This window comes from Neomonachus schauinslandi, chromosome 4, assembly GCF_002201575.2.
Source record: "Neomonachus schauinslandi chromosome 4, ASM220157v2, whole genome shotgun sequence".
NCBI lineage: Eukaryota > Metazoa > Chordata > Mammalia > Carnivora > Phocidae > Neomonachus > Neomonachus schauinslandi.
The window spans coordinates 51,957,855-51,978,298 of NC_058406.1; the positions used below are offsets into that span (position 1 = coordinate 51,957,855).

General features: G+C 36.4%; 1 protein-coding gene across 2 annotated transcripts in view; it reads left to right on the plus strand.

Moving 5' to 3' along the window:
* The window catches only part of RAVER2 (ribonucleoprotein, PTB binding 2), a 92,242-nt gene that overhangs the window by 30,799 nt on the left and 40,999 nt on the right, over nucleotides 1-20,444 (plus strand). For both annotated transcript variants that reach the window (XM_021679961.1, XM_021679962.1), the window contains exons 3-5: nucleotides 1,579-2,048; nucleotides 5,110-5,301; nucleotides 14,998-15,124. In XM_021679961.1, coding sequence (XP_021535636.1) covers nucleotides 1,579-2,048; nucleotides 5,110-5,301; nucleotides 14,998-15,124 — 789 coding nt within the window. The remainder of the gene's footprint in view (nucleotides 1-1,578; nucleotides 2,049-5,109; nucleotides 5,302-14,997; nucleotides 15,125-20,444) is intronic.

Below are 20,444 nucleotides of genomic sequence, written 5' to 3' on the forward strand. Positions count from 1 at the left end.
GTAATTGGACTGTTCAGATTTTCTATTTCTTCCTGATTGAATTTTAGAAAATGATATGTTTCTAGAAATGTATCCATTTCTTCTAGGTTGTCCAATTCATTGGCATATAATTTTTTGTAGTATTCTCTTATGTTTCATATTTCTACGGTGTTGGTTGTTAATTCCCCTTTCATTTCTGATTTTATTTATTTGTATCCCCTCTTCTTTTTCTTGATGAATCTGGTTAAAAGTTTAACAATTTTATCTTTTCAAAGAACCAGCTCTTGGTTTCATTGATCTTTTCTGTTTTTCTTTTAGTCCCTGATTTATTTCTGCTCTAATCTTAATATTTTCTTCCTTCTGGAAGGAAGGCTGGCTCTGGGCTTTGTTTGTTCTTCCTTTTCTAGTACCTTTAGGTATTAGGTTAGATGGCTTGAGATTTTTCTTGTTTCTTGAGGTAGGTCTGTATCCCTATAAATTTTCCTATTAGAGCTGCTTTTGCTGTGACCCAAAGATTTTGGACCATTGTATTTTTATTTTCATTTGTTTTCATGTATTTTTAAATTTCCTTTTTGGTTTCTTTATTCACCCATTGGCTGTTTAGTAGCATGTTATTTAGCTTCCATGTTTGTGGGGGGGGGGGGTTTGCATTTTTTTTCTTGTGATTGATTTCTTGTTTTATACCATGGTAATCAGAAAATGTATGTGATAGGATTTCAATTTTTCTGAATTTATTGAAACTTGATTTATTCTGGAGAATGTTCCCTATGAACTTGGAAAGAATGTGCACTCTGTTGGTTGTGGATGGAATGTTCTGTATATATCTGTTAAGTCCATCTGCTGTAATGTGTCATTCAAAGACACTGTTTCCTTATTGATTTTCTGCCTGGATGATCTATCTATTGATGTAAGTGAGGTGTTAAAGTCCCTAACTGTTAATGTATTACTGTCAGTTTCTCGCTTTGTGTCTGTTAATATTTACTTTATGTATTTAGGCGCTTCAATATGAAAGAAAATTTTTAAGACTTCACAAAATTTTGCATTACATGTAGTTGGGAAAAATAAAATATGTAGTTTGAAAATATTGTAAAAATAAAAAACAAGACAGAACATTGTAGTATCTTATAGTGGAAGTCCTTTTTTTTTAAATTTTATTTATTTATTTGAGAGAGAGAGAACATGAGTGGGGTGAGGGGCACAGGGAGAAGCAGACTCCTCTCTGAGCAGGGAGCCTGATGCAGGGCTTGATCCCGGAACTCCGGGATCACAAACCAAGCGGAAGGCAGACGTCCAACCAACTGAGCCATCCAGGCACCCCGTGGAACCCCTAATATAATTCCTATACTTTAATTTGAGTCACTGGTCGTGAAATTGGTTAAGTGGGTAGTGTCAGTATTAAAAAGCACCATGAAATAGTATAGAAATATGAGAGCGCATTGCATGTGGTAGGAGTATTAGTTCTTGATACTTTTGTTTTGGAAATGTGTATGTGTGTACCAAGTCACAGACCAAAAATATGTTCCTTACTGTGGACCATAGTCAAAAAAGTTTGAAAACAATGGCTTAGAAAATTATTCATTTCATTGTGTTATCTTCTAGCTTTTGTTACCTTACTGAATGGGGAGCAAGCCCAGAATGCAATTCAGATGTTTCATCAGTATTCTTTTCGAGGAAAGGACTTAATTGTTCAGCTCCAGCCAACAGATGCTTTGCTGTGTATTACCAACTTGCCCACTTCTTTTACATTAGAAGAGTTTGAAGAACTTGTTCGTGCTTATGGAAATATCGAGAGATGTTTTCTAGTCTACAGTGAAGTTACTGGCCATTCCAAAGGCTATGGATTTGTGGAATACATGAAAAAGGACTTTGCTGCAAAGGCTAGATTGGAGTTATTGGGTAAACAATTGGGAGCATCAGCTCTGTTTGCACAATGGATGGATGTTAATCTATTGGCCGCAGAGCTCATTCATTCTAAGTGCCTTTGTATAAATAAACTCCCTAGTGACTACAGGGATTCAGAGGAGCTGTTGCAATTTTTTTCCAATATACATAAACCTGTGTTTTGCCAGGTATGTATTCTTGAGGTATCATTTGAAATATTTGAAAATTTCTGCCTATGTATTCTACATGCACTCACAAATTTATTATACCTATGTGAATATCACAATGGATAATCTAAGTCTTCTTTAGTCTGTGATGAAGACTTTGAGGTCACTCTAAATTTTAAGTCAATTCCTTTTGTGGATGAGTCAACCTATATTATTATATAGTTAAGTATGTCTTAGCAAACCCATCACTTACTCATTCACCTCATTCCATCCATTTGTTGAGCCCTTCATCCATTGATCCATTCATCCATCCAAGTTTTACTTATTATCTTCTCTGTGCCAGACACTATATTGCTAAAAGTTAGAAATACAGAGAATAGAAACGTACTCTCTCAATACCTTACAATTTTGTAGAAGATACTGACAAGCAAATAATTATAAATCCTGTATAAAGATAATGTAGTGGAAGATAGGAAAGTATTATGAAGTTTAAAAAGAATGTATAATTCTATGTTAATGGGATCATGGTGAGACATTTAGAGAAGATCCTGAAAACTGACAACACTGGTAGGAATTTTCATGTACTTGATCAGTAAAATTAAATATATTCTAAATAAACAAAAATATATACTGTATAAAGCTCCTTCCCTTGTAGGTGTTCAGTAGCAACTGATGAACTCTTTTCTCTCTTACTTCCCTTAACTTCTTCCTTCCCTCTCTTCTCTCCTCCCATGCTCCTTTTCTTCTTACCCCGTATTCCCTGCCCCCACCACCCCACCATTTTTCTTTAATCATACATTTGTTGAGTCTCTAATATTACAGTAGAAAGTTTAGAGTTGTTATAGTTTTATATATATATAAGCTATATATATATCTCCACACACACACACAGCCATATAAATAATATATAACTATATATAATTATAATGTATTATATATCATGTTTATATAAATTTGTTTTATTTAGAAATAATATAGATTATACATAACTATAGAACTATATTTAATACATATAACTATATAGAAACAATAGATTAATGCTACCATCTTTTTCTTACATTTCTACCCCTCCAATCCCAATATATGCATCAAAGAAACCACCTAAGAGCATCATAAAATTAGAAAATTTTGTGACAGAGCTTTTATCAAATCTTTGCCCAGTTAGTTATTGAAAGGTGATAGATGGTGATATCTAATCCATATCCTTTTCTTGGATAGTAAAATTATACAGTGATATTCTGTGGTCAAACAAAATTCTTTGTAGCTGTAGTTGAGGCCTTTGAAGCAAATGTGAGGGGAAAACCTATTTATCACAACTTGTATTTGAATTATGAATCCCAGAGTTGGTAGGTACATGAGAGGTTCTCTAATCTAGGTTGCCAGGGGTAGAAAAGATGTTTGTTATATTATTTGCGAGTGACCATTTAGCTTCTATTAAAATGTTTCAAAATAATGGAAAATTAACTAGATCCGAAGTCAGACCATTACATATTTGAATGGCTTTCCTACTGAATTGAAATACTCCTCTTTAAAACTACTGATGCTGTGGACTTAGGTGATTTTGTCTTTTGAAAGAATTAAAATGGTATTATAATTTGTATAGGCATGAAAGCTATCATAATGAACGAGGAATAATAATAAGTGTTTCAAAAGTTCTCAAAAGATTAATAAAACAACTTTATGTTGCCTTTATCAGTGGATCTATGAAATTCAGGCTCTTTTGCTTGGTAGGTTGACATGGACTATATTGAAGATAGTCTCTGATCTTGTGATCAAGGGACACCAAAGACTGATGGCTTTTACAAATCTGATTTTAATATCTGGTTTGGATTATAAGAGGAATGGGGTTGAGGAGAAGTGTTTGGAAGAGGTAGATGTTTTCCCTTTCTGTCATGTGTTTGGAAAAAGTTTTGTGGAAGAAAAGACATTTGAGGACAGTTTTAAAAAGGAAGGAAGAATGTGAAGGAAAAATAGAAATTTGGTCTAACGATACAAGAAAATAAAGCTTCAGAAATAAGAGAAATTTAAAAAGACTGAGAAATTATTTAATTGTAATATTAACTTATGAGATGTGAAATCCAAACAAGTGTTGTAGATGTGTCTTCTCAAAGACATACCATGCTGAATTTTATCACATTTATCAGTTTATTGCGTGAATGTGTTTAAGATAATTCAGACTATTCAAAACTTAGAAACTTTTTAGTGTCTTATTTGTTCTTATTTTTGCTCTTTGTACCAGTCTTTACAGATCCAGGACTTTAGTATCTTCCTTTACACTCGTACAGGTGGGTGACTGGAAATAAATCGAGTTCTACATTGCAGGAGTTTATTTAGGGCACATCCAGAAATAAAGCTGATGTGCTGCATATGGCATTTTAACAAACCTGGGGCACAGTTTTCCCAAATAAGGTTTGCGTTGGAATACTTGACCAAATTCCTAAGATCTGCCCAAGTTATTGAGTTAAAAGTTGAATATGGTTCCTCCTACTTTTCTTCTCTTGATAATACAAACTTTAATTTACATAGATATGTGGTCAAATAATTGTTCAGTATCTTTCATTGTCTATGTACCTGGTAAATTTATTTTAAAGAAAGTTTGTTATTGTGTTTCCATATAATTCTGTGTCTAAATTATCAGTTACACATCTTTCTTAATATAAAGGGAATATGATAATATTCCCTCTTTGGGAATTGCTTTGACTTTTAAAATAGAAAAATCAAAGAATTAAAAAGAAACTTGACAGAATCTTGTTTATCATCTTATCTTCAGGAAGGACTGTATAGAAACAGCTAGTGAACTTTTATTTTTATTTATTTATTTGTTTATTCATTTAAAAAGTAATTTCTACACCCAACTTGGGGCTCAAACTCACGACCCCAAGATCAAGAGTCACATGCTCTCCCAACTGAGCCAGCCAGGCATCCCACAACTAGGAAACTTTTAATTTTAGGGAGAAAGAATATATTATTTTCACCACTATCATGCTCTGATACATTTGTTTTTGAATGTGAAAATTATATACTGAAAATAAATATTTCTAACTGAATATTAGAATTCTTTTAACAAAATGTATTAAATCAGCTTGCACAGGATGAAGGTAGTTATGTTGGTGGCTTTGCAGTGGTTGAATATAACACTGCGGAGCATGCTGAAGAGGTTCAGCAAGCAGCTGATGGTATGACCATCAAGGGAAGCAAAGTCCAAGTTTCCTTCTGTGCCCCCGGAGCGCCAGGGCGAAGTACGTTAGCAGCATTGATAGCAGCTCAACGTGTGGTAAGTCTATCGTTCTTTATTAGGATGTAGAAAAATTCTATTCTAATCTATCCAAATCAGTTGACCATTCATTGGGCTCTCATTATATTTCCATTACACAAAGACATTCTTCCTTTGAAAGAATTGGCTAAATGGTATCTCTGTCATGTCAAGCCAGGAGTCATTACAAAAGAAGAAATTGCATTTGGTAAAGTTTGTCCAAGTAAATTTTTTGAAGGAATGTTCTGTTCCAAATTTTGAGTGTCATGTCTCTTTTTTCAAAGTGTTCATAAGTATCCATAGTGCAAATACAGGAAGACATGTGCTTTGTTTTTGCTCACATGGCCCATTGTTACTACTTCTCTATCGTTAACTATCTGCTTATTCCTCTCTGGGCCTCTCTCATGTGGAAGTTCCGTGCAGATAGGGACTATTCTGGAAGTTCAGTTTTGACTCGAGGCACTTAGCATGGTAAATGCTTGTTGACTGAACTAAGGAAGGAATACAATTTTTTTTTTTTTTAAGATTTTATTTACTTGACAGCGAGAGCAGGAACACAAGCAGGGGGAGTGGGAGAGGGAGAAGCAGGCTTCCTGTGGAGCAGGGAGCCCGATGCAGGACTCCATCCCACCTGAGCCAAAGGCAGATGCTTAACTGACTGAGCCACCCAGGTGCCCTGAAAGGAATACACTTTTGAGGGATGAGGGAAGAAGACTTCATGATGGAGGGCATTTGAGTGTGTGACATTAAAGTGTGATTTTGAAATGTATTGGGAGTAGAGGATAGGATTGCTAGTTAAATACAAATTTTGCATGAGACAGTATATTGAAAAAATTATTCTTTATCTGAAACCCAAGTTTAACTGGGCAGCCTATATTTTTACTTGCTAAATCTGACAACTGTAGAGTGAGTTGAACAAAAGCTTTCAAGCAGTAGAATGAGGCAAATTCGCATGCTTCAAGGCGGGTGAGTGGTGCAGGTGGAGGAGTGTAGGAAGGGATGCATGGTGAAATGGTAGGTTGATGCCAATTCGAGAGGACCATTGAGCACCGGGGGAATGGAGATTGAATTTGGTAAGCAGCGGGGAGCTTTTGAGGTATATAAACAAGGTAGTGATGGGATCAGAGTTAAGCCATCAAGACATTGGTCTGAAAGTGGTTCGTAGATGAACTGAGGAGGGAGGAAAAGAGAGGAGATTGCTCTTGGTCTCACATCTCTTTCCCTTCTCTTCCTGTTCTTTAACCTTACCTCTGGCCCTGGATCCCTCCTCCCTTCTTTCGTAGTTTGTCCTTCCCCTCTTCAGTTCTGTCATTCTCCTGCCCTTGCTTGCATGAGTCACAACTTCAGCTCTTTGACTGACAACATTGTGCCTCTGGTTAAATTGCCTCTGCTGGACCAGAGTCACTGAGTTTAGAATTCTGAATCCATGCAGTCACCTACTTCTACACCAGGGCACTGTGTCCTCTCGAAGAGAAACAAATACCTACATGGCTTGGTGCTACTACACATGTGTAATATACATTAATGCCTGGTCCCCAGCAAAACTTTAGCTCATCATCTCTCATCAGCTGCTCTTTTCCATTCTCTACAGCAACTATCTCAAACCTTCACTCTGTTTCTGCCTTTGTCCTTTCTGTCAGCTGATCATGGCTCCTACTGTTTAGAAATACAAAGGTCATGTGCTGGATCATTCATTCAACTCTTCTCATACTCCCCCAGCAAATATGTCCCCATATTTAAAAAAAAGATTATTTATTTATTTGAGAGGGAGAGAGTGTGAGTGTGCATGGCGGGGATGGGTGGGGAGGAGCAGAGGGGGAGGGAGAGAGAGAAACTCAAGCAGACTCTGAGCTGAGCATGGAGCCCAATGTGGGGCTCGATCCCATGACCCTGAGATCACGACCTGAGCCAAAACCAAGAGTCGGACCCTTAATCTACTGTGCCACCCGGGTGCTCCTGTGTCCCTATTTTTACTTCCTTTTCTCTTCCGTAGCATTCATTCCACAGATACATACTGTGCACCCACTACATGCTAGGCACTGTTAGAGATGTTTATGATTCATCAGTGAACAAAATGGACAAAGATCCCCTCCTTGGAGGAAGAGCCATGCCTCATCCTGCCAGTGCTGGGGCTCATGACCATGTCTGCCATCTCCAAGGATCTTGATCCTTACCTTTCTACTTACTGTCTACTTCTTGCTCCCCTAGCTCCATCCCATCTGCTTATAAACATGTTCAGATCCTTTCCTTTAACAAATGCTCTCTACATACTGGCCTTTATATTACTCTTCCTTCACCCCTGGAGCTTCTTGAACAATTAGGCCCCACTTCCTTTCATCATGTCTTCATTTCTCTCTCAGCCTGATGCACTGTGGTTTCTGCCTCCACTATTCATATGAACCTGTTCTCATTAAGATTAATAAGAGATTTCTCCGTATTCAGGTTGAATAGGTGCTATTCAGTCTTTTATTGCTTGGTCTAAAAGTCTCCACTCTAGAATTCTACCCCACCATTCTTCTTCTGCCTAACCGTTCCTTCCCCTTCTTCTTTTTCCCTAAGGGCTGGTATCAGTAGACATGTGTATTTGGCTTTCTCACTTTCTTCTCCTTGTGTACTCCAACAGCCCCAGTTACTGCCTATCAGCAATGACTTGCAAGTGCCTATTTTTGAACCCATTTGCCCTTAGCACAAAATCTGTATTTCCAAATGATTATTAAGCATCCCACCTTCATGTTCTATAAGTAGTTCAATTTCAACATTCCGAAAAGAAAACTATCTTTTCTCTGGAACTTGCTTTTCTATGTTCTGTGATGTTGGGCTGGACTTGCTGAGTTTACAATTCTGAATCCATCCAGTCGCCTACCTCTGCACCAGGGCACTCTGCTCCCTTGGAGAAGAACAAACACCTACATGGCTTGATGCCACTACACATGTGTGACATACATGTACAATTCTGTGTTCTGTATTTGGCACTCATTCCCCCAAACTAAAATTATCTGAATCAGCAACTCAATCTAGATGTTGAAAATATTAGCAAATCCTTTCAGTTGCACATCCTAACATCTCTTCAGTCCTTGAGGCTTGTCAGCATCTTCGTTACTTTACTCAGGATCTCCTCTTTTCTCACCTAGACAATGAAAATAATCTCTTGTGTAGTCACCACTATCATTCGTCTTCCACAGTGCCTCGAGACTGATCTTTTCCATCCTCAAATCAGATTGCGTCATTTGCTTCCTTAATATTCTTTAATGCCTGCATAAGTTCAGGTTCCTTTGCATGGCGTGCAGGGCCCTTCATGATTGAATATCAGTGACAATGAGAAATCTTAAATGTTTCTCAATCTTAAAAGTAATGCATTTGCATTGATGCTTTCGACAGATTCTTGGTTTTCTGAGATTAAAAAAAATCATGAATAGGTACTGAAATTTATCAAAGTATTTCTATAACTATTGAGACAATCATGTGATTTCTTCCTAAATCCATTCATGTGCTGAATCACACTGATAGATTTCCTAATGTTAAACCATCATTCCATTATAAACTCTAATTGATAACATTTTTTTCCAGTACATTGTTTGATTTGATTGGATAATATTTTATTTTGCTATGTGCACATGTGCTCATAAGTGAAAAATGCTTAAAATCTTTTGTACCATCATTTATTTTGGAATCAAGGGAATACTGACCTCATTAAATGATTTAACTATTTTTTCTCCTTCTCCCCCTTTTCTTTCTATCTCATGGATCAACTCATGTAAAATAGGGCTTACCTGTTCTTTGAAAGTGTGAGAAGTCTCATCCATGAAAGCATGTAGACCTAGTCCTGGAGCCTCATACAGAGAGAAACCATTGGTTACCACTTAAGTTTCTTCTACAGATATTTAGATATTTTAGTTTTTTTTTTTTTATAAAGATAAACATTTTCAATGCATTTTATTTTATTTTTTTTTAATTTTATTTATCTAATTGACAGAGAAAGAGAGAGACAGTGAGAGAGGGAACACAAGCAGGGGGAGTGGGATAGGGAGAAGCAGGCTTCCTGAGGAGCAGGGAGCCCAGTGCGGGGCACGATCCCAGAACCCTGGAATCATGACCTGAGCCGAAGGCAAACACTTAACGACTGAGCCACCCAGGTGCCCCAGATATTTTAGTTTTATTTTTCTCTCTGTGGCATATTGGCATTTGATTATATTCTATAGATTCATCCATTTTGTCTACGTTTTCAAATTTATTGGCACATACTCATTTATAATATTATTTTTAAAATTTGTTCTGTCTTCATGCTCCTGAAGTCCTGGGATTGAACCCCGTATCAGGCTCCCTGCTTGGCTGGGAGCCTACCTCTTCCTCTCCCTCTGCCCCTCACCCCACTTCTGTTCTCTCTCTCACTCTCTCAAATAAATAAAACCTTTAAAAAAATAAAATTGTTCCATTTAGTTCTCATTTTTGTTGTGTATTTTATCTGCATTTTTTTCTCTTTTATTTTTTTTTTTTTTTTTAGAGAGAGCGCGAGAGCGCACACGAGTTGGGCAGGGGGCAGAAGGAGAGGGAGAGAATCCCAAGCAGACTCCACACTGAGCACGGAGCCTGAAGCGGGGCTCAATTGATCCCATGACCCTGAGATCATGACCGGAGCCGAAATCAAGAGTTGACACTTAACCGACTGAGCCACCCAGACACCCCTTCTTTGATCAGTCTTACAAAAGATTTCCCTGTTTTGTCTTTTCAAAGAAACAGCTTTTTTCTGTTCATTATTTCTATCTTTTGCTTATTTCTGCCCTTTTAAAATTTTAATTCCAGCATAGATAACATAGTGTTTTATTAGTTTCAGGTGTACAATATATTGATTCAACAATTCGATACATTACTCAGCGCTCCTCATGATAAGTGTACTCTTAATCCCCATCACCTATTTCACCCACCCCCCACCTACCTCCTCTCTGGGAACCATCTGTTTGTTCTCTACAGTGAAGAGTTTGTTTCTTAGTTTGTCTCTTTGTTTTCTTTGTTAGTTTCATAAATTCCACCATGGGGTATTTGTCTTTCTCTGATCTATTTCGCTTAACATTATGCTTTTTAGATCCATTCATGTTGTTGCAAATGGCAATATTTCAATCTTTTTTTGGCTGAATAATATTCCTGTGTGTGTGTGTGTGTGTGTGTGTGTATCTCACCTTTTCCTTATCCATTCATCTATCAGTGGACACTTGGGCTGCGTCCATATCCTGGCTATTATAAATAATGCTTCAATAAACATAGGGGTGTATGTATTTTTTCAAATTAGTATTTTTGTATTCTTTGAGTAAATACCCAGTAGAGGAATTACTGGATCATACAGTAATACTATTTTTAATTTCTTGAGTAACCTCCATACAGTTTTCCACAGTGCCCTTATCTTTATAATATCCTTGTTTTGTTTTGTTTTTTTTTCTTCTTTGGGTTTACTCTTTCTCCTCTGTCTTTATTGGTATTAATACTTAGCACCTTTGTTTTCAATCTGTATTGTTTTCTGGTTAATGTATTTAAATCAAGTTTCTTTTTAACTAATGCTATACCTATGTATCCTAAATTTTATTTTATTTTGGCTTTTTAAGTTTTTCTTTCATTTCTAGTTAATATACAGTGTTATATTAATTTCAGGTGTACGATATAGTGATTCCACAACTCTGTACAACGTGTCATAAATTTTAGATTGTAAGTGTTACAAATTGTTCTATGATTTCCTTTTCCACGTAAAGCTTAATTACTTTTGTTTCTGTTTTTCAGTTTATATCCACTTAGGAATTTTAAAAAACTATTCTTCTGACATAGATTTGTAATTTATTGCATTGTGGTCAGAGAATCTAGTCTCTAATGTTGATTTGGGGGGAGGGGATATTGTGGCTGCATTTTGCTTTGGTGCATGGTTACTTTCTGTGAATGTGCCACGTATGCTCAAAAACAATCCATTCTATGTTTGTGGGTTACAAAGTTATATGTGCATATATGTGTGTATAAATATTAGTTTGAGCTTATTAATTGTGACTCAAGTCTTCTATATCTTTGCTTATTTTTTTCTGTTTGATCTGTCAGTGTCTGAGGGGAATGTATTAGAAGTTATCATGTAGAATTGTTGGGTTTTCTTTTTCTCCTTATTCTATTAGTTGTTTCTCCATAGATAGATAGGTATAGGTATTATTAATTATTAGGTACACATTTGTTTATAGTCATATTGATTCTTTTACCCCTCTATGTGTTTTTCTGATGTTAGAGTTGCTACTTCAACTTTCTTTTAGTTTATATTTGCCATCCCTTTATTACCAACCTTTCTGTACATTTTATTTTAGGTATGTGTCTTATAGCTAACATGTTGCTCTAAAAACATGTTTTAAAAAATCTGTCTTTAATTGGTACATTTAGACTACTTAAATATGTAGTGATGACTATTCTCTTATATCATGTTTTCTTTTAACTATACTTTTTTCTTCCATTTTCATTTTCCATCTACTATTGGATAAATAAGAATTTTCTTTGAGTGTGGGTTGTCCTGGGGAGCAGGTGGGAATAGGTAAGCATCTCTGGGACAGGAAGAAGGAAACCCCTCAGCCAGCAAGCCCGAATGTGCCTTCCTTAACGTCACCCCTTTAAAAGTGAAAATTAAATGGAATTCTGCATTTTCCACCTGAGGATGGCAGTTTGAGAATTAAACTGGTTGAGTGCATACCACTGTTGGAGCAGTGGTCAACAAAGGACAGCTTGTATCGACTGACAGTTGGATTCTTGGCTGGTCCATTTCATACAAATTCTTCTCTAGAAAGGCAGGGACCTGTGTCCTGTATCTTGGTATTCCTCCTCGGCATCAATCATACTCTTTTACACTAGACACCAAATGTTTGTTAAATGAGGTTTTTAGATTATCTGAGGCCCCTAAGATCAAGAAGCAGTTGGAGGGCTAAGGTTTTGTAGATGAGAAAAAAAAAAGCCATAGACAATAACTACTAAAAAAAAAAAAGGAAAAAAAATATTTCTTCTTCACATTTGAGAATAATGTGTTCTGTCTTTATCCTATTGGTGATTGCCCCTAACTTATTTACACCCCTAGATTTATCAGTATCCCTTTCTTCCCACTTAAGTCAATCTTACCTCCATCTTACTTCCTCCTTCCTTATCCCACCTACCACCATATTGGTGTCTACATTTTAATTTTAGGATTTCCTAAAGTATTTTTTTTCCATGGTACTGGGTTTTATATGCAAGAGTGAAATTAACTATGCTATTACATACCTTCATTTGCACATATCATGTAATATTGTCTTGAATTTACTGCATCTCATGTCTCATTTTCAGAGAAGTTATTAATGTAAAAACTTTTGAGAATTTGTGTAGTTGGGAATATTTTTATTTCTTTCACATATTTAAATAATAGCTGAATATAAAAATATTAAAAATGTAGATTCAAAACTGTTCCTTTGGCACTTCAGAAATACTAATTTGTTGTCTTCTTAAATCCACTGTTGATGCTTTGAGGAAGAAGATGGTATTAATTCATTTCTTGTTCCTTTGGAAATACGTTCTTTCTCAGTAGAAGCTTCTAGCATTTTTTCTTCAGCTTTGATGTTCTTAAGTTTCAAACCCAAAAATGTGACTAGGTGTGTTTTTTCCTTATACATCATCTTTGGAATGCCGTAACCCCTTTCATTCCATGTTCTTTAGTTTTTCTTTAATAACAAGAAATTCTCAGCCATCATTTCTTCAAAGATCCCCTTCTTCTTTCTTCTCCTTCAGGGACTCCTATTTTATACAGGTTGACACTTCCGGCCTCTTTATTGCCTTCCTTTTTCTCTTTTGCTTGTATTTCTTATTTCCGTGTTTTGTTTTGTTTATTTGCGTTTTCCACTTCTTTATCCTTTGCCTGTGTCTTCTTAGAGCTTTCTTTTGAACTGATCTTTCAAGGCACTCTTTTGTTTTTCAACCACACATATTGTACTATTTATCTGTTCAAGCACAGGATGGAGGTTAAGAATAATGCTCTGTATGAGTTTCTTCAATTTCCTTGTCTATAGAATAGTGATAATAGTAACATGCTGTAGAGTTGTTTAGGAGGACTATGTGATGTAATCCACGTAAAGTGCATAGAATGATGTCAAGTATGCAGTGGGGGCTGCTTTTTTTTTTTTTTAACATTTATGTTTTTCATACCCAGTATTTCTAATTAGTTATTCTTTGTAACTGTCCTTGATTCACGTTACTAACAAAAAATTTTTAAGGGTATCGATTATGTCTGTTACTATGTAGTGTTCTTATCATTTCGTATCCATTAATTCTGGTTTGTCTATTACAGGTGGTTCAGTTTGTTACTTATAATTTTTAATGGCTACATTCTCCGGATGTCTAGCTGTGTTCTGTGAATACATATTTCCCTGGGAGGGTTTCAGTGTCCTCATATGTGAGTGTTTAGAGGTCGAGGGAGTGAAGGATGGACAGGTGAGAGCAAAAGCCTGTTCATTTTACCTAGGGTTTAGTGAATGCAGATGAGGAGCTAGGGCTGAGAACCTCTCCTTTACTGTCTGTCCTTGACTACAGCCCTTTTCCCACCCCAACCAGATAACACTGCGCCTTGGAGAAACTCTTAATTCAGTGGTCCTGTGACTGTCACTGGGTTAATGCTGCTGGTTTCCCTCTGTGTGCTGGCCAGGAGAGCCCTCATTACAGTCGCACAATCAAAAGCCCGTCCCCAAACTGGCTGTAGACCCAGGCTCTCTCATGCTCCCTGCGGAAGTCTCTCCCTCCACATCGAGACCCGCCACCTTCTATCTCTCTAAGGGAGTTCTCACAGATTTTGTCTGGTTCTCAGATCTGTCACCCTTTCCCTCTCATGTTCACAGTATCTGGATTTAGAGAGGGATTCCACTCCTATTATTAGTTCTCCATTTTGTTATGACTAGAAGTTTATAGTATTTTATAACTGTATATTAATATTCTCATCTATCAGGTTGGTTTTTGAAACAGAAAACAATTTCATATTTTTAGGAAGCTACCTAATCACATGTATGTGAGTGCAGTTCAGCTTTGTCTCAGAAGATGAAGTTAATGAAGACTTTTATTATAAAAAAAATTTGGGGGGCGCCTGGGTGGCTCAGCCATTAGGTGTCTGCCTTTGGCTCAGGTCATGATCCCAGGGTCCTGGGATCGAGCCCCGCATCAGGCTCCCTGCTCGGCGGGAAGCCTGCTTCTCCCTCTCCCACTCCCCCTGCTTGTGTTCCCTCTCTCGCTGTGTCTCTCTCTGTCAGATAAATAAATAAAATCTTAAAAAAAGAAAAAAATTTTGTAAGGCAACCCACATTATTATGCTTTAGATAAACATTATAGTACGGCTCTTCTGTAGTATGAGGTATTCATACTGTGTCAACAAATTATCTCCCCATTAATAAATTCAGATTCCCTTGAAATTTTTCTACTTGTATAAAGAGATTTATCTTACTAAATTGTTAGTCCTCTTAAAGCCAATTTGTATTTCATGGGGACATTTTATGAGGATTTCAATATATGATGTATAGTAGAATATCTTAGCATTATAATTAAGAATTGTGATAGAATATATACAAAAATGTATCATGTAAAGCAATTTGCATTTATCATAAAGATCAGAGGAGTGAGAATTTTTGGAAGAAACCTTTAAAATTTCATCTTTTGTACTTATCCTTGTTCTAATGTTTCCTGTTTCTATATTTATTGAAGATGCACAGTAATCAAAAAGGCTTACTTCCAGAGCCAAATCCTGTACAAATTATGAAAAGTTTAAACAATCCCGCCATGTTACAAGTTCTTCTACAACCCCAGCTCTGTGGGCGAGCTGTTAAACCAGGTAAGCACATGGATACAGATTAAATATAGAATGTTGGCATGAAGCCAATTTGTGCTGTTTTGCATGAAAAACACAGTAAATTAGTCCAAAAATATTTTTCTAGGACTTGTCAGTGAATTTTAATTAATGATCTGAACTGATAATAGGTTTTCACTATTTTTGGTAGATACAGTCTGCTTATGCGTTTCCTAATTTCTTTTTAGTAAATGTTCAATATTAAAACCGGCTTAGCTCTTTGTTGACAGGAATTTAGAGACCAGATAATTAACACATTGTGTTGTTATGGATTGTATCAACAAAGGATATGCTACTTTTCCATGTAATATTTTTAGTAGCAGAATTACTTTGTTCAGACGTGTTAAAGGTATGTTTCCTCTTTCCTCTTTTCTGTTGAAAAGATGTTTCACTCTGTGGAAAATGACAAAAATATTATGGAAATCTTTATAATATTGGTATATACTGAATATCTACCTATTTAGTATTCTTCCTCTGGTAAGAGCCCACCTCTTGGAATGCACAACTATACATACGTAAAATTTATGTTTTAGCATTATGAAGAAGTGAATTTTTATATTCAACACTAAAGTTTAGCATAAAAAATGTTTAAATATACTTATTGTTTCAACCCCAACTGGTCTAACACCAACTAGTGGACTGCAATTCGGTTCTAGCACTAACTATCCAGGGTTAGCACAGACCCCACAAGTTAAGGGCTTAGTCATCCACAGGTCCGCTCCTGCTTCATGCACCAGCTGCAAGCTCAGGGGGTCCCCCAAACCACCTGTGTTTCTGACCAACTGGCCACAGATTTGGGGGGTTCTGGTTTGATGATTTGCTAGAACAACTCATAGAACTTAGGGAAGCACTGTACTTATGATTATAGTTTTATTATAAAGGATAGAACTCAGAAATGGCCAAGTGAAGATACTCTTACACTAGGTCTAGGAGGGCCCCGTATGCAGAGCTTTTATGCTCTTTTCCCCTGGAATCAGGGCATACTACCCTCCCAGCACATCTGTGTATTCATCAACCAGGGATCTCCACTGAATTAAATTTGGCATCCAGAGTTTACTGGAGTTTCATTATGTAGACCTGATCGGCTGTTAGTGAACTGAACCTCCGGTTTCCCTCCACTGTCTGGAGATCAGGAGGTCTGGCTGACACCGCGGGACCCAACGCTCCAGCCCTCTAATCACATGGTTGGTGTTTCTGGCATTGACCAGCGCCATGGCAGGGTCCACCTTGAGTCACCTCATTAGCATAACAAAGACACTCCTATCACTCAGAAAATTCTAAGTATTTAGAGATTTCCTTCCAGGAACCAGAGACAAAGACCAGTTAAATTTTTTATTATACAACAATATTCGTAGTAAGTATATCCTATAATCATCAATTATTTGTGTGTAAGAAGCAGCGTTAAAGGTTTTCTGGCTCAGCCTATTACATAATCAGATATCTTTTCTACAGTTTTAATGGTATAGAGATATGTGTTTATGTCTTGACCACTCAAAGCATAAGAGGCTCATTATTTCCCAAGGCAACCTATTCCCTAGTTGGACAAATTTAATAACGAGGTTTGGTTTTTTTTATATTAGATGGTAAACCCTAAAATTTTAGTGACTTATTCTAGTTCTTCCTCTGAAGAAACACAGAATAAGTCTATTGCTTCTTCCCTAAGAAAGGACTTCTAATAATATTTGAAGACCACTATCATGAAACCTTAGTCATTTTTTTGTTTTCCCTGTCTTTTATTCTCTAGGTCAGTGGTCTTTTTGAAATTTATTTATTTTTTGGTGGTGCCTGGGTGACTCAGTCATTAAGCGTCTGCCTTCGGCTCAGATCATGGTCCCAGGGTCCTGGGATCGAGCCCCGCATTGGGCTCCCTGCTCAGCGGGAAGCCTGCTTCTCCCTCTCCCACTTCCCCTGCTTGTGTTCCCTCTCTCGCTGTGTCTCTCTCTGTCAGATAAATAAACAAAATCTTTAAAAAAAAATTTATTTTTTGACTATGCAGCGCTATCAGTGAATTTTGAGCAGAGCTCCAATATATACACTGTATGTATCAATTATATGTCAGTTATATAAATGTACCCTTGTTAACCCATATATTAAGAAATGATAAAGCTTAGTATTTTTATTTAAAGATGAAAGTAAATATGAACAAGAGTTCTAGTCATTTTTTCTACACCTCATAAATTTCTTTGGAGATTACAGGTCTATATTTGACTTTCTATAACATGTGCTAGGAAATACTCTCTAGTTTCCCCAACTAGCTGTCCTCTTGTAGATATTAGCCTAGGTTTTCTGGGCTGTCCAGAAATATGGTGTACACAGACATTCACATATCCTGTGAATGGGTTTTGAACACAGAATGTGGTGAGATTTCTTTCCTATGATTATATTTCTGTTAATACAGTCCAAGATTGTGTTAGTGTTTACAGGCAGGATATCATGCTCCTTGGGTCTTTTAGAAAGTATTGGCCACACCTTTGGAATCTAGGCTCTCTTAAGTAACTCCTCTCCAGTATTGGGTTTTGTTTTGTTTTGTTTTGTTTTGTTTTTCCTTTTCATATAGTAGAGAATATACATTCTCTAGATTGCCTTTCTACTCAGATTGATGTATGGCATTAGATATTATGCTTATTTTATTTTATTTTATTTTGATACGCTTATTTTAGTGCAAGTTTCACAATTTTTAAAAAAGATTTTATTATTTGGGTGGGGGGAGAGAGAGAGCACGAGTGGGGTGAAGGGCAGAGGGAGAAGCAGACTTCCCGCTGAGCAGGGAGCCAGATGTGCAATGTGCGGCTAGATCCCGGGATTCTGGGATCATGACCTGAGCCAAAGGCAGACACTTAACCAACTGAGCCACCAAGGCGCCCCTGGTTTCACAATTTTAAATAAGATCTTCTACTATTACACCGATGGAGAAATTATTTCACCAAGTATGGCTTTTTGTTTGTGTGGTGTGGCAAGGGAGGAGGATGAAATCTACCTCACTTGAACACATGCAAAGCTTCTGGAGGATGTATGGAAAGTTTCTTCGTGTTCAGGAAAGACAAAGTGTCTTGTTAGTCAATAAGTTCCATCTGTATTTCCTTCACTGTGTCCTTTTTTTTTTTTTTTAAAGATTTTATTTATTTATTTGACAGAAAGATAGTGAGAGAGGGAACACAAGCAGGGGGAGTGGGAGAGGGAGAAGCAGGCTTCCTGCAGAGCAGGGAGCCTGATGTGGGGCTCGATCCCAGGACCCTGGGATCATGACCTGAGCCGAAGGCAGACGCTTAACGACTGAGCCACCCAGGCGCCCGAACACTATGTCCTTTCTATCTTAACTCTGTCCCTTACTATACTTTGAGCTACTCACAGAGGGCTCAGAGCAAGCTAAGAATTATAATTCCTTATGTTTATATTAAATGTAGTATATATAATATGCTTATATTTATACCCTTGTTTTATTTTTCACATACCTCACACATATTTACTTGTTTATAGTTTGCTCTCCCACTAGAATGTAAGTTCCATAATTGCAAAGATTTATGTCTTGTTCATCTCATGCACCTAAAACAGCACTGTTTTTTATAATGAAAGGGACTTAATTATTTATTTACAGATGAATCCCCTTCCTCTACATCTCTGTTCCACAACTCACACATACCTGCTTACTCACATGTGGTCTGGTCTGTAAATTCCTGACTACTGTTGTCTGCCTTTTCTGTCTAATCTGTACGCCTCTGTCAGACTGACTTTCCTCCCAGGCCCAATTTGGTTATGTTACTCTGACCATACCGGTCTTTTCTCTTCAATCCAGACCTTTTAACCACCTTCAAAAATACAATACAGTGTAAATATTCTAGACTTCTTTCTTTATATATGTGTGTGTGTCCATTTTAAATTTTACGTAGTGTGTGATTTGTTGTAGTCTTATAAATTATATTTTTAACAGCTTTATTGAGGCATAATTGCATATTAATTGGCACATAGAGTGTAAAAAACGATGTCTTGACATGTATAAAATTATAAGTGTAAATAAATTTTGAAATGTTTATCACCATAATCAAAATAATGAACATATTCATTACTCTCAAAAGTTTCCTCTGGCCTTTTGTAATCTCCCTCTCCTCCGTCCCCAGGAACATACTGATTTGATTTCTGTCACTCTAGCTTGTATTTCTAGAAATTTCTATAAATGGAATCATACAGTATGTACTGTTTGGCTTCTTTTCACTCAGCTTACTGAGATTCATTTGTGTTGCTGCATGTATCAATAATTTTTTTTCTTTTTAATGAGGAGTAGTATTCCATTCGATAATTTGCATATTCATTGACTTGCTGATGAACATTTAGGTTATTTCTAGTTTGGGATTATTACAAATAAAATTTCTGTGAACATTTGTGTACTAGTGTTTACGTAGGCTTATGCTTTAATTTCTCGCCAGTAAATTAGTCATGGAATGGCTGGGGCATATGGTAGATAGATGTATGTTTAAGTTATAGGAAACTCTGCCAACTGTTTTCCAGTGTGGTTAAACCACTTTGTATTCTCACCCAACACTGTCTAGGACATCAGTGTGCTCAGTCTTCTCACCAACACTTGACATGTTAGTGCTTTAATTTTAGCCTTTCTGCTTTATGTTTTCTGTTTTATGTGGTGCTATCTCACTGTGATTTTGAGTATTCTTTTTGACTGATGGTTTTGAACATCTTTTAATATGCTAATTAGCCATCTTTATATCTGTTTGTTATATCTTTTTAAATATTTTGCACATTTTAAAATTGAGTTATGTTTTTCTTGTTAGGTTATAAGTGTTCTTTATTCCAGATGCAAGTCTGCTGTTGTATACATGAGTTTGCAAATATTTTTTCACTCCATAAGATGTCCTTTATTAACAATGTCTTTTGAAGAATAAAACTTATTATTTTGGTGAAGTCCAGTTTATTATTTGTCTGTTATAATTTGTACATCTTTTGTCAGATTTAAGAAATCTTTGCCAAATTTAAGGTCATTAAGATGTTCTCTCATATTTGAGAAGTTTTATAATTTGACCTTTTATATTTAAATCTATGGTTCATTTTGAGTTAATTTTTATTTATGATGTGAAGTAAAGTTCTAGGTTAATTTTTTTTACGGATGTTCCAGCATCATTTGTTAAAAAAGATTACCCTTTTTCCACTGAACTTCCATTAAAGTTCACTATGTATGCATGGCTCTATCTATGGACTCTCTATTCTATTCCATTGATTTAAATGTCTGTCTTTATCCCAGTACTACATTGTCTTGATAAATGTAGCTTTATAATAAGCCCTGAAGTCAGTTAGTGTA